This window comes from Rhinatrema bivittatum, chromosome 9 (assembly GCF_901001135.1).
Source record: "Rhinatrema bivittatum chromosome 9, aRhiBiv1.1, whole genome shotgun sequence".
NCBI lineage: Eukaryota > Metazoa > Chordata > Amphibia > Gymnophiona > Rhinatrematidae > Rhinatrema > Rhinatrema bivittatum.
This window is the reverse complement of record NC_042623.1, coordinates 2,275,255-2,291,181: the sequence shown is the minus strand read 5'-3', so window position 1 is coordinate 2,291,181 and position 15,927 is coordinate 2,275,255. Positions and strand designations below refer to the sequence as shown.

The 15,927-nt window shown below is 40.1% G+C and overlaps 1 protein-coding gene across 9 annotated transcripts in view; it reads left to right on the top strand.

The window, feature by feature from the left end:
- CACNA2D1 (calcium voltage-gated channel auxiliary subunit alpha2delta 1) overlaps nt 1-15,927 on the top strand; it is a 1,026,983-nt gene that overhangs the window by 794,647 nt on the left and 216,409 nt on the right. For 6 of the 9 annotated variants that reach the window (XM_029615087.1, XM_029615085.1, XM_029615086.1 and 3 more), the window contains one exon: nt 4,019-4,075. The exons of the other annotated variants lie outside the window; for them this stretch is intronic. In XM_029615087.1, the coding sequence (XP_029470947.1) occupies nt 4,019-4,075 (57 nt within the window). The remainder of the gene's footprint in view (nt 1-4,018; nt 4,076-15,927) is intronic. 9 annotated transcript variants of the gene reach the window in all.

The following is a 15,927-nucleotide window of genomic DNA, read 5'->3' as shown; positions in this document are numbered from 1 at the left end:
GCTAACACCTGCACACACACACACACACACATGCTCCCTCATACCCGCTGACACCTGCACACACACACACACACATGCTCCCTCATACCCGCTGACACCTGCACACACACACACACATGCTCCCTCATACCCGCTGACACCTGCACACACACACACACACATGCTCCCTCATACCCGCTAACACCTGCACACACACACACACACACATGCTCCCTCATACCCGCTAACACCTGCACACACACATACACATGCTCCCTCATACCCGCTAACACCTGCACACACACACACACACACATGCTCCCTCATACCCGCTGACACCTGCACACACACACACACACATGCTCCCTCATACCCGCTGACACCTGCACACACACACACACATGCTCCCTCATACCCGCTGACACCTGCACACACACACACACATGCTCCCTCATACCCGCTGACACCTACACATACACATGCTCCCTCATACCTGCTGACACCTGCACACACACATACACATGCTCCCTCATACCCGCTAACACCTGCACATACACACACACACATGCTCCCTCATACCCCCTGACACCTGCACACACACACACACATGCTCCCTCATACCCGCTGACACCTGCACACACACACACACATGCTCCCTCATACCCGCTGACACCTGCACACACACATACACATGCTCCCTCATACCCGCTGACATCTGCACACACACATACACATGCTCCCTCATACCTGCTGACATCTGCACACATACATACACATGCTCCCTCATACCTGCTGACATCTGCACACACACATACATATGCTCCCTTGTACTCACTGACACCTACACAAAAATGCTCCCTGACCGACCCCTGGGGCATGCCCGAAGCCCCGATAGGCAATCCATCCCTGGTCTGGGTGGGGGGGCCTGTTGATACTCTGGAGGAGTTTGAGATATTCCTTGGCCTGGGGAAGGGGTGGGCTGCAAGGCCCAAATGCTGTTTTTTTTATTATTAACTAGTTTTTGTCACGGTTCAATGATGAGGGGTCAGCGACAAAGCAGAAGGGCAGGAAACGTTAAGAACATAAGAAAATGCCATACTGGATCAGACCAAGGGTCCATCAAGCCCAGCATCCTGTTTCCAACAGTGGCCAATCCAGGCCATAAGAACCTGGCAAGTACCCAAACACTAAGTCTATTCCATGTAACCATTGCTAATGGCAGTGGCTTTTCTCTAAGGGGCGGATTTTCAGAGCCCTGCTCGCCTAAATCCGCCCAAATCCGGGCGGATTTAGGCGAGCAGGGCCCTGCGCGCCGGTAAGCCTATTTTACATAGGCCTACCGGCGCGCGCAGAGCCCCGGGACTCGCGTAAGTCCCGGGGTTTTCGGAGGGGGCGTGTCAGGGGGCATGTCGGGGGCGGTCCCGGTTGTCGCGGCGTTTTCGGGGCGTGTCGGCAGCGTTTTGGGGGCGGGTACGGGGGCGTGGCTACGGCCCGGGGCGGTCCGGGGGCGTGGCCGCGCCCTCCGTACCCGCCCCAAGGTTGCGGCCCGGCGCGCAAGAGGCCCTCTGGCGCACGGGGATTTACGCCTCCCTCCGGGAGGCGTAAATCCCCCGACAAAGGTAAGGGGGATTGTGCCTGGAGCGCAAACAAAAGTAGGCCTATTCGCGGAGTATGAAAATCCGCCCCTAAGTGAACTTAATAGCAGGTAATGGACTTCTCTTCCAATAACTTATCCAATCCTTTTTTAAACACAGCTATACTAGCTGCACTAACCACATTCTCTGGCAACAAATTCCAGAGTTTAATTGAGCGTTGAGTAAAAAAGAACTTTCTCCGATTAGTTTTAAATGTGCCCCATGCTAACTTCATGGAGTGCCCCCTAGTCTTACTATTGTCCAAAAGAGTAAATAACCGATTCACATTTATCCATTCTAGACCTCTCATGATTTTAAACATCTATATCATATCCCCCCTCAGCCGTCTCTTCTCCAAGCTGAAAAGTCCTAACCTCTTTAGTCTTTCCAAAAGACTAAAGAGGTTAGAAGATGTGTTAGAAGCTTACTCAGTGTACCCGGACCTTAAATTAATTCCAATACGTACCTTGATCCTCAGCCAGACTAGACTTGGCTCAATCATTTTATTCAGTTCGTTATTTTTTTCGTTGCCCCCCATTTTATCTTATCCAAGTTCTACGCCCTGTTCTATGTAATCGCATTCTTACATGCGTTGTTTTTCCGTTATAATGTAAACCGAGATGATATGTAATGTCTTACATGAATCCCGGTATATAAAAATGTTAAATAAATAAATAAATGAATAAATGTGGTAGGCCTGATTGTTAAACTGAAGAGTAGTAAATCCCCTGGACCGGATGGTATACAACCCAGAGTTCTGAAGGAACTAAAAAATGAAATTTCAGACCTATTAGTAAAAATTTGTAACTTATCATTAAAATCATCCATTGTACTTGAAGACTGGAGGATAGCAAATGTAACCCCAATATTTAAAAAGGGCTCCAGGGGAGATCCGGGAAATTACAGACCGGTTAGCCTGACTTCAGTGCCAGGAAAAATAGTGGAAAGTGTTCTAAACATCAAAATCACAGAACATATAGAAAGACATGGTTTAATGGAACAAAGTCAGCATGGCTTTACCCAAGGCAAGTCTTGCCTCACAGATCTGCTTCACTTCTTTGAAGGAGTTAATAAACATGTGGATAAAGGTGAACCGGTAGATGTAGTATACTTGGATTTTCAGAAGGCGTTTGACAAAGTTCCTCATGAGAGGCTTCTAGGAAAAGTAAAAAGTCATGGGATAGGTGGCGATGTCCTTTCGTGGATTGCAAACTGGCTAAAGGACAGGAAACAGAGAGTAGGTTTAAATGGACAATTTTCTCAGTGGAAGGGAGTGGGCAGTGGAGAGCCTCAGGAATCTGTATTAGGACCCTTACTTTTCAATATATTTATAAATGATCTGGAAAGAAATACGACGAGTGAGATAATCAAATTTGCAGATGATACAAAATTGTTCAGAGTAGTTAAATCACAAGCAGATTATGATAAATTGCAGGAAGACCTTGTGAGGCTGGAAAATTTCAGGAAAAGAGGACAAACATATTTTAAAAAATGCCTGCCTCACATTAAATTCTGAGTTTCTGGGCTATTATACTCAAATTGTTGCAATAAAAATATGTGCACTTATTTTCATGAGTAGAGAAAGCATGCATGTTCCTTCATTTCAAATATACACACATATTTTATACGTTGTGTGACTCTCACCATAGAGTTTATAAATTCTACCATAAATCACACACACATACACACACATACACATATGGAGTACTGTGGACAGTTGTAGATCTTGGGCTGAATATATATCAAACGCTTCTATAGACGTCTATTTTTTATATGTCATATACGGAGAATAAAAAATACCTAAAATATGGTAGTTATTCAGTAGTCTGTTTTCCAATTATGTAATAGTGTATTTTACATGAAACAGATGTATAGCTAATGTTACATTGAAATTTGTTCTACATTATTAAATGTGTTAAATTTGTATAGGTAATATTGCATTTAAATATGTAATACAATAATTTAAAAAGTTATAAACTGGACTTGATTGAAATCCTGCGTTTGGACTGGCAGGAGGATCACATATCCGTGGGTTTGAGAAGATAATTTGTGCATGAAAACTATTCCTTGCCTCGTTTCTCTGACTTTAGCAATGTCTGATTAGACAACAGAGCAATGATGGCAAGAGTAAGCTGCTTTCTTTCAGAGTGAATTTAAACTACATAGCTGGACCCTGATGAAAGTCAGGCTGCAGAATTGGAATAAGATAGAAATTCTTGTCTAGTGCCAATTTGCCTAGTTTGAAACCAAGATCTGGTAGCTCAGAACACTGAGAGCAAAGGACTCTGTCAGATGAAGTTTAGACTTGGGCTTCCTGGATACAACTTACTGGAAAATCACCACATGCATTCCTGTCTTCACTAAGAGTAATGTCGGTACAAATCAATGCTTTTCTATTACTTCAGCATATTGGTGTAGGTATTCCAAAGGTTAATCCGAGAAAGAGAAGACCTAATATTCAGGTAACTGTGGATGGAGGCACTTATCTTGCTTTTAAAGTTAGACCAGAGAGCTTCTGGCGAGCTTATTGGAAACTTCTAGCTTGGGTGCTGGTGCCTACACCATGGTTTCCAAGCATGATGCATGCAGCCTTCCTTGTTAAGTTCTGTGCAAGCAAAAAATGGGTTCATGATAGCTGGGAAAGCTCCAGTAAGTGAAAGCGTTACTAATATCGGCTAAGCAGAGCAGTGCTGCTGTCAGTACTTGTATCTGTGCTTGGAAATTAAGCTGCATTTCTTGGGGAAAAAATGCTGTCTGCTAGATTCTCACATGGGAAAAGTCATGGGACAAAGCGTTCTATGAATTTCGGATGACTTATTGTATGTGCTCTGTGATGAAGCTATTGTAGACCTCAAAACTTCTTTTATTCTGTTTCTAGTTTCAATCAGTATTGAAACCATGATCCACTTGCATGTGTTTGAGCAACATGAACAGAGCCATGATCCATTTGCATGTGTGTATGAGCAAGGTGAACAAAACCATGATCCATTTGCACTTGTGTGAGCGAGATGATGAAACCATGATCCATTTGCATATGTGTGTAAGGGAGATAGGCAGAACCCTGATCCATTTGCATAAGTGTGTAAGGGAGATAGGCAGAACCATGATCCATTTGCATGTGTGTAAGTGAGATGACTGAAATGCTTTGCATTTTATTGTATTTTTAATTTGTGCTTTTATTATTTTATATTACATTGCTTTCATTTGTTAGAAGGGCAATCAATCAAAATCAATAAACTAAGCAGAGGGGATATGATAAAAGTTTATAAAATTCTGTGTGCTATGGAATGGTTATTTAATCGTTCACATAGTGCTAGGGTCAGGGAACATTCCCTGAAACTAACTGGTAGCAGATTTAAAACAAATTTACAAACGCATTTTTTTCAGTCAAGGCAAAATTAAGATATGAAACCTGTCAGCAGAAAATGTGGTTAAAGCTAGTAGTATAGCTGAGTTTAAAAAAAAAGTTTGGACAGGTTTCTGAATAACAAGTCTGCAAATACTTAGTATCCAGATAGAGTTTGGTTTCTCCATCCCTAAATTCTTGGAGAAAGCAACCTGAAGCAGCCTTTCATATTAGGATCTGGCAGGTAATTACAGCCCACCTGCAGACAGGATACTGTGCTCCATGGGCCATTGGTCTGACCCAGCACAACATTTTATATATAGCTATATATCTATACACACACCCATATAATATACACACACATGCCCATATAATATAATACACACAAACAACTATATAATATACATAAACACGTCTATATAATACACACACATGTGTATATAATATACATACACATGCCCATATAATATACACACACGTCTATATATTATACACACACATGCCCATATAATATAATACACACACACACACACGACTATATAATATACATACCCACGTCTATATAATACACACACATGTGTATATAATATGCACACACATGCCCATATAATATACACACACGTCTATATATTATACACACACATGCCCATATAATATAATACACACACACACACACAACTATATAATATACATACACATGTCTATATAATACACACACGTGTATATAATATACACACACATGCCCATATAATATACACACACGGCTATATAGTATACATGCACATGTCTATATAATATACACACACATGCCCATATAATATACATACACATCTATATAATATACACACACATGCCCATATGATATAATATACACACACACACAACTATATAATACACACACGTGTATATAATATACACACACATGCCCATATAATATAATACACACACACACACACACAACTATATAATATACATACACATGTCTATATAATACACACACATGTGTATATAATATACACACACATGCCCATATAATATAAACACACGTCTATATATTATACACACACATGCCCATATAATATAATACACACACACACACGACTATGTAATATACATACACACGTCTATATAATACACACACGTGTACATAATATACACACACATGCCCATATAATATACACACACGGCTATATAGTATACATGCACATGTCTATATAATATACACATAAATGCCCATATAATATACTCACACATCTATATAATATACACACACATGCCCATATAATATAATATACACACCCACACACGACTATATAATATACATACACTAGTCTATATAATACACACATATGTGTATATAATATACACACACATGCCCATATAATACACACACACCCATATAATATAATACACACACACAGGACTATATAATATATATACACATGTCTATATAATACACACATACATACCCATATAATATACACACACCTTGTTATTTAACCATGTTATTTTCTCATTAACCCTCATGTTATTTTACCAACCGCTATTGTATTTTATTTATTGTCATTTTTTATTGCCATTTTTCATTGATATTTATTGTTGTTTATTTATTAATTATGTATTAATTGTTATTGCATTTATTTTCATTTATTAATTGTTATTTATTAATTGTTAGCATTGTTATATATATATATTTTATTCTGTTTCTTGGATTAACTATGTTCATTGTAAACCGCTAACTTGAAGCGATAGTTACTGTTCATTGTAAACCGGGGTGATATGTATATTATACAGGAACCTCCGGTATATAAATCCTTAAATAAATAAATAAATAAATAAATAAATCTATATAATATACACACACATGCCCATATAATATACACACACGACTATATAATACACATACACTCGTCTATATAATACACACACGTGTATATATTATACACACACATGCCCATATAATATGCACACAAGACTATATAATATACATGCACATGTCTATATAATACATACACATGTGTATATAATATACACACAACCATATAATATAAACACACATGCCCATATAATATACATGCACACGCCCATATAATATAATACACACACGACTATATAATATACATACATACATCTATATAATACACGTGTATATAATATACACACACGCCCAAATAATATACACTCATGTCTATATAATATACACACACATGCCCATATAATATACACACACACCCATATAATATAATACACACACACACACACACACGACTACCATATATAATATACACACATGCCCATATAATATAATACACACACGACAATATAATATACATACACATGTCTATATAATACACACACGTGTATATAATATGCCCATATAATATACACACACGTCTATATAATATACACACATGCCCATATAATATAATACACACACACGACTATGTAATATACACCCATGTGCCCATATAATACGCACACATGTCTATCTAATACACACACACATTCCCATATAATATAACACACACACACACACGACTATATAATATACACACATGCCCATATAATATACACACACACGGCTATATAATATATACACACATGCCCATATAATATACACACACCCACATCCATGTAATATATACACACCCACATCCATATAATATACACACACACACACGCCATTATAATATACACACACGCCATTATAATATACACACACATGCCCGTATAATATAATACACACACCCGCATCCATATAATATACACACACACACGCCATTATAATATACACAAACACACATTCAAATGGACCATGCTTTGCATACTAAAATAGAAAACAAAGTATACATATTCATTTGGAATGTAGAAATGTAAGAGTAAATAACTTTTTGGAGCTGAAGATCTAGGAGTCACCAAAGAGGAGAGACCGAAGCATTATCATCTCTGATGATGACCATAAGTTTTGCCAGTCAGAATGTGACTAACCAGTTGGGAAGAGTAATGGGATACATGGATGCGTAAAGACATCACTAGTAATATGTCCTCTCTATCAGTCTCCTGCAAGACTCCTCTTGAGTGTTATGTTCAGTTCTGGAGATATCTAGAATGTAGAGGCCACTAAGAGGGTGCATGGATGCACAATAAGTCCTACTCAGAGAGACCAAGAGAACCTAAATGTACTTTCTAGAAGAAAGAAGGGGAAAGGAGAGATTTGCTCCAAACATTCATAGAGCTAGCAGACTTCAATCAAGTACCAGAAAGAAACATGAAGAATTCAAGGACACGAGGCCATTTTATAGGAACGTGAGCGCATACATTTTATGGAGAGCGTTGTTGATACCTGGGACTGACTTCCACTTGTGATTACAGGAGCCAAAACAATAGCAGAATTCAAGCATGCGTGGGGTCGACTCGGTGGCAGAGGAAGAGATATGACTAAAAAGCAAATAAAACCAGGAGAAATGAGCAAAGTGAGGGGAACCAATAATTAAAAAAAAAATAAATCATATCTGCATTACAAAATAACAGCAGATTCTGTGCAGTAGATAATAACAGGGTAATGTGTGCCTGTTATATCTGACTGTATAGCCACTGCTTAAAAAGATGAAAATAATATAAAAAATAATATTAGCAGATACAATTGAGTGCAGGAAAGTCTGCTGTGCATTGCCCTCTGTTTATTATGTACATTCCACCCATTTTTGCAAGCCCCGGGACATATGTGCGTCCCTGGGCTTGCGGAATTTTCTAAGGGGTATGCGCGTGACCCTTTTAAAAACCCGCCCCTTAGGGTGTTTGAGTTCTTGCTAAACTGATTCATATAAACTGTAAAAACAACTTTAATAGAAAATGCTGCCTTCACTACAGAAAAACTGTGGGTGGCAAGCAAAGACTTAGTGGTAAAAAGTGCGGCTTCATTGGGAATGTGACTCATGAGGTCCAGGAGCAGCCTCACCTCATGCACTCTGAGGCCCAGACTGTGGCCTACCCCTCCCACCAATGTCCATCTGGGACCTCTGCACTGCCAGAGCCAGAGCGATGCCTGCCGGTGCACGGGACACACAACCACCAGAGCTCAAACAGCAATGCAAAATAAAGGAGATAGGTAATGATCCCAGCACGTGCCCGCCTTCCTCCCGGCTGAGCTGCGCTTTGATTTCCTTCCTGAGGTACTTTTGACAATTGAGCTGGGAAATGTGGCCAACCTGGGTGGTGTGGCAGAGAGACGTCGCCAGTCTCCTCTCCGTGCCTGGGTTTATTGGATTGGAATTCAGTTCTTTCTCCTCAAGCGCGTGGTTTGTGTTTGACCTTGTGTCAGTTTCATAAGAGTTAATGTTAGAGTCATTTAAAAACATGTGCTTGGGATCTCCTTCAGCGCGTTGTGCTTTTTTCTTTTGAGAGAGATTATTATTGTAATGACCCCCTTAATTAAGGAGGGTTGAGTCTGACAGCGTTTCCGTTTTACCCAGAGAATGAATGACACTCAAAAACCTCTCTGTAGTTGTCACTATTTATTTTCTTCATAAATTTAAACACTGAAGCGTTTCGAAGACGTGAAACATAATGCAAATGCTCAGTGAAGCTGTCAAGCATGTTGATTAATTAAATGTATTCTCATAATTTGAAGCAGTTTCCTGTCAGTTTTTCAAAATTTTATAAAAAGTTTCCATCCACAGACACATTTGAGCCACTTGGTAATATTTTTTCAGAGATACTTTTTTAGAAGGTACCTACGGTAGTTTTAGTGTCTTTAATATAGAAACATAGAAATGACGGCAGAAGAAGACCAAATGGCCCATCCAGTCTGCCCAGCAAGCTTCACACATATTTTCTCTCATACTTATCTGTTTCTCTTAGCTCTTGGTTCTATTTCCCTTCCATCCCCACCTTTAATGTAGAGAGCAGTGATGGAGCTGCATCCAAGTGAAATATCTAGCTTGATTAGTTTGGGGTAGTAGCCGCCGCAATAAGCAAGCTGCACCCATGCTTATTTGTTTTACCCAGACTATGTTATTAGCCCTTATTGGTTGTTTTTCTTCTCCCCTGCCGTTGAAGCAGGGAGCTATGCTGGATATGCGTGACGTATAAGTCTTCTCCCATGCCGTTGAAGCAGAGAGCCATGCTGGATGTGCATCGAAAGTGAAGTATCAGGCCCATTTGGTTTGGGGTAGTAACCGCCGTAACAAGCCAGCTACTCCCCGATTTGTGAGTGCGAACCCTCTTTTCTTCTCCCCTGCCGTTGAATCAGAGAACTATGCTGTATATGCATTGAAAGTGAAGTATCAGGCTTATTTGATTTGGGGTAGTAACCGCCGTAACAAGCCAGCTACTCCCCTCTTTGTGAGTGTGAATCCTTTTTTCCACATTTCCTCTTGCTGTTGAAGCTTAGAGCGATGTTGGAGTCAAGCCTGTGTATGTTTATTTAATAAGGGTATTGACTCCAGGCAGTAGCCATCATTCTGGCGAGTCACCCACTCTTCATTGGCAGCCTCTTGACTTTATGGATCCACAGTGTTTATCCCACGCCCCTTTGAAGTCCTTCACAGTTCTGGTCTTCACCACATCCTCCGGAAGGGCATTCCAGGCATCCACCACCCTCTCCGTGAAGAAATACTTCCTGACATTGGTTCTGAATCTTCCTCCCTGGAGCTTCAAATCGTGACCCCTGGTTCTGCTGATTTTTTTCCTTAGGAAAAGGTTTGTCGTTGTCTTTTGATCATTAACACCTTTCAAGTATCTGAAAGTCTGTATCATATCACCTCTGCTCCTCCTTTCCTCCAGGGTGTACATATTTAGATTCTTCAATCTCTCCTCGTACGTCATCCGATGAAGATCCTCCACCTTCCTGGTCGCCCTTCTCTGTACCGCCTCCATCTTGTCTTTGTCTTTTTGAAGGTACGGTCTCCAGAACTGAACACAGTACTCCAGGTGAGGCCTCACCAAGGACCTGTACAAGGGAATAATCACTTCCCTTTCTTACTCGATATTCCTCTCTCTATGCAGCCCAGCATTCTTCTGGCATTAGCTATCGCCTTGTCGCATTGTTTCGCCGACTTCAGATCATTAGACACCATCACCCCAAGGTCCCTCTCCTGCTCCGTGCACATCAGCCTTTCCCCCCCCATTAAATACAGTTCATTTGGATTTCCACTCCCCATATGCATGACTTTGCACTTCTTGGCATTGAATCTCAGCTGCCATATCTTCGACCACTCTTCCAGTTTCCTTAGATCCCGTCTCATTCTCTCCACTCCTTCCGGCGTGTCCACTCTGTTGCAGATCTTAGTGTCATCCGCAAAAAGACAAACCTTACCTTCTATCCCGTCCGCAATGTCGCTCACAAAGATATTGAACAGGACCGGTCCCAACACCGATCCTTGCGGTACACCACTTAAAACAGCTCTCTCTTCAGAGAAGGTTCAATTTACCATCACACATTGTCTTCTGTCCGTCAACCAATTTGCAATCCAGGTCACCACCTCGGCACTCACTCCCAAGCTTCTCGTTTTATTCACCAGTCTCCTGTGCGGAACCGTATCAAAAGCTTTGCTGAAATCCAAGTATATGATATCGAGCGCTCTTCCTCTATCCAATTCCTTGGTTACCCAGTCAAAAAAGTCAATCAGATTTGTCTGACAGGATCTTCCTCTGGTGAATCCATGCTGCCTCTGGTCCATCAATTCTCCGGACTGTAGATAGTTCACTATTCTCTCTTTCAACAGTGACTCCATTACTTTTCCCACCACTGAAGTGAGGCTAACCGGTCTGTAGTTACCAGCCTCCTCTCTGTTCCCACTCTTGTGAAGCGGGACCACCACCGCTCTTCTCCAATCACTCGGCACCACTCCCGTTTCTAGGGATCTATTGAACAGGTCGCACAGCGGTCCCGCCAGCACATCTCTGAGCTCCCTCAATATCCTTGGATGAATCCCATCAGGCCCCATGGCTTTGTCCACTTTCAGATTCTTTAGCTCTTCCCATACATTATCTACTGTAAATGGATTTTCCTCTGTTCCGCTTCCCTCCAGTTTCTTGTTGTGTAGAGATGGTCCTTCTCCAGGGTCTTCTTTAGTGAACACAGAGCTGAAGTATTCGTTTAATATTTCTGCCATTTCTTCGTCTCCCTCCACACATTGATCATTTCCACCTTTCAATTTCACTATACCACTTTGGACCTTTCTCTTTTCGCTGATGTATCTGAAAAATGTTTTGTCACCATATTTTATCTCCTTGGCAATCCTCTCTTCTGCTTGACTTTTTGCCAACTTGATTAATTTCTTTGTCTCCCTCAGTTGATACAAATATTCTTCTTTGTGCTCCTTCCTTTGGGATCTTTTGTATTTCTTGTATGCAGTTCTTTTAGCTTTAATTTTGTCAGCCACCTCCTTTGAGAACCAGATAGGTTTCATTTTTCTTTTGCTTTTCTTTACATTTCTAACATATAGAGCAGTTGCCTTGGTGATTGCTCCTTTTAGATTGGTCCACTGTTGATCCACATCTCTCTCATTTTCCCATCCATTTAGTTCTTCCTCTAGGTACTTCCCCATTTCCTCAAAGTCTGTGTTTTTGAACTGTAAAACTCTGGTCTTTGTGCTCCTTTTCCATATTCTTTTAGTGATATTAAACCATACCGTTTGATGATCACTGGTGCTGAGGTGGGCGCCCACCTTGACATCAGAGACGATTTCTCCATTATTGAGCACTAAGTCGAGAATAGTTCCTTCTCTCGTGGGTTCCAATACCATTTGTTTGAACAAAGATACTTGCATGGCATCCAGTATTGCTCTACTGTTTTTAGATTCTGCAGATGGGATTTTCCAGTCTACATCTGGCATATTAAAGTCACCAATGATCACCACTTCCCCTTTCTTACCTATCTTATGGATGTCTTCAACCAGATCTCTGTCCAGCTCTTCCTTTTGGTTTGGAGGCCTGTAAACCACTCCAATATAAATGGATGCTCCATCATCTGTTTTTAGGTCTACCCATAGTGCTTCTTCCTTGCCCCAACTTCCTTGCAGCTCAGATGCTTGGATATTATTTCTGACATAAAGAGCCACACCTCCCCCTTTTCTATCCACTCTGTCCTTCCTTAACAAATTATAGCCTGGTATTGCCGTATCCCAATCATGAGATTCTGTGAACCATGTCTCTGTGATAGCAACGATGTCCAGTTCTGCCTCTGTCATTAGGGCCTGCAGATCTGGGATTTTATTTCCCAAACTATGAGCATTTGTAGTCATAGCTTTCCAGGTACTCTCTTTACGGTTATTGCTTTTCCTGTACTCCTTATGAGACTTTAGTTGAGATTTGTTATTCACTTTACTTGTTCCTTTTGCAGTTGTGCCATTGATGACAGAGTTATCCATCTCAATGTTTTTCTCTAGAATTTCTTCAGTTAATATAGGGAGGGCTTTATGTTCTTGTTGCATTTGATACTGTGTGTGTCTCCTTGTTACAGGTCTAATTCTACCAGAGCCCACTGTGATCCTGTTTTTTAATGATTTACTTGATGAACTGATTGAGTGGGGGGGGTATACTTGTTGGCTTCCCATCTGTCAAGAATGGGTGACTGTGGGACACATGTGTTATCCTACCTGAGTCTACTGTATTTCTTTTTCTTGACTCCTGGTTATTCTTTGGTGTTGGGGAATTATTTTCTGAGTAATGCAATATGGGTGTAATTCTTTTAATTGAAGCTAATTGAGCTTTAACCTCAGTCAGCTCCGTTTTCAAAGAAGAGAGCTGTGCACAGATCGGGCAAGCTCCAAGTCTCCAGATGCTTTCCCTCAGAATAAAGGCTCTACAACAGTTGCATTGGATAGTTCTCATATTGGTTAAGTTTTGGATTGGTATGTCCTTAGCTGTTAACTTACTAATTGATCTTGTTGCTAATGCTAATTTAGACAGTCTATATTAGTAATCTAATCCCAGGGGTGGGTGGGTAGAGGGGTAGGGTGGGAGGGAAACAGTTGAACAGTTGAATCTTTCATAAAAACCTCAAACCTATCTATAAAATGCCTCATGTAGCATTGAGACGCCTCTGCTAATAGAGGTCAAGTGCTTTAGATAAACTGTCAGCAGAAATGCGTTTAATAGAGAATTCTAAAGATTTAAAGGTCTTTTGCTGTTTTGAGACTGTAATATATGAATTCAGAGAGATCTGAACTGAGATTGTTTTTCTTACCTTAACATGATCTGCAGTCCTATGAAGTTGCATGGCTCCAGGTTATGCTGATCATGTCCCACAGGTATTATTCTAGCTCTTCAGCAAATGCCTGTGGATCTCTGTTATACTAGTACAACTTAGCACGTCTAGAGCTGTACAAAAGTATATATGAGTCAGTCCCTGCTCAGTAGAGCACAATATGTCCAATATTTTGGACATATTGTTAGCACGCACTAAGCCGAAAAACGATTGTTTACTAAAAAAAAAAAAAAGGCCGATCTGTGGGATAATGAGATTTTATTTATTTATTTATCTATTTAATAATTTTTATATATCGACTTTTCATGCAAGCATATCAAATTGGTTTACAGTAGTTAGAAAATATTCATTTAAAAATATTTGCATTTCCAAAGAAGAAAGGAAGTAAATACATTGTTTCATAATATAAATAATTAACATAGCAAACTAAATAGTAGGCTAAATAATCAAAATTCAAACACTTAGAGAGGTAGTATAGTAAGTGTAGAGATTGTATAATAAAAAATAAAAATATACATTACCTTGGTATAAAATCAGAAGTGTGAGATAATTATGCTAACAGCTGTTGGTAGGCTTGTTTAAAAAGCCAAGTTTTAATCCTCTTTTTAAATAATTTGATGTCTGCTTCTAATCGTAATTCCTGTGGAATAGAGTTCCATAGTAGGGGTCCAGCAATAGAGAGAGTTCTATCTCTTATATTATTTAGATGCGCAATTTTAGGAGAAGGAATTGGCAACATCCCTGTTCCGGTTGATCTGGTGATTCTAGAGGGATGTGGACGTGAAGTGAAGAGGTTAGCCATTCAATGTTTTCATTGTAGAGGGTTTTGTGAATCAGTGACAAGATTTTATGCTGGGCCCTGTATTTGACCGGCAGCCAATGAAGTTCTTTTAATATTGGGGTGATATGTTCGGATCTTCTAGTACCTGTCAAGAGTCTAGCTGCAGGGTTCTGCAGAAGTTGCAATGGTCTTGTGATATTTGCGGGAAGGCCTAAGAATAGTGAGTTGCAGTAGTCTAATCTTGATAAGACAAGTGCCTGTAAAACAAGTTCTAAAGTCTTTTGGGAATAGGAGGGTTTTTAATCTTTTGAGTATGTTTAATTTGAAGTAACCATCACTTATGATTTTTTTTAATACAGGATTTCATAGAGAATTCGCAATCTAGAAGAATCCCTAGATGTCGTACTTCTAGGGAGATGTGGTAGTATTTGGCTGCTTCTTGAATTTCAAGCTCTTTTGACTTGCATAATTTAGGTGAGATGTATAGGATTTCAGTTTTTTTAGTATTTAGGGAAAGATTCATTTGGGTTAATACCTTTTCAATGGTGGATTGGTATATGTGCCAGAGCTTAAGAGTTTGGTCAATAGATTTTTGGATTGGTATTAAAATTTGAACATCGTCGGCATAGATAAAATGTGTTAGACCGAGGCCTGATAGAATTCTGCATAAAGGGAGCATATAGATATTAAAAAGTGTAGAGGATAGAAAGGATCCCTGGGAAACAGGATGCTGGGCTTGATGGACCCTTGGTCTGACCCAGCATGGCAATTTCTTATGTTCTTATGTACTCCAAAGTTGAGATTGATAGGATGTGATTCATTATCAAGAAATTTTACTTTGAAGCTTCTATTTTTTAGGTAAGAGCTAAACCATTTGAGTGCAGAGTCTTTAATGCCTATTTCGTTTAGTCTATCAAGGAGGATATTATGTTTAACTGTAACAAAGGCTGCTGAGATGTCTAGCAAGATCAGGAAG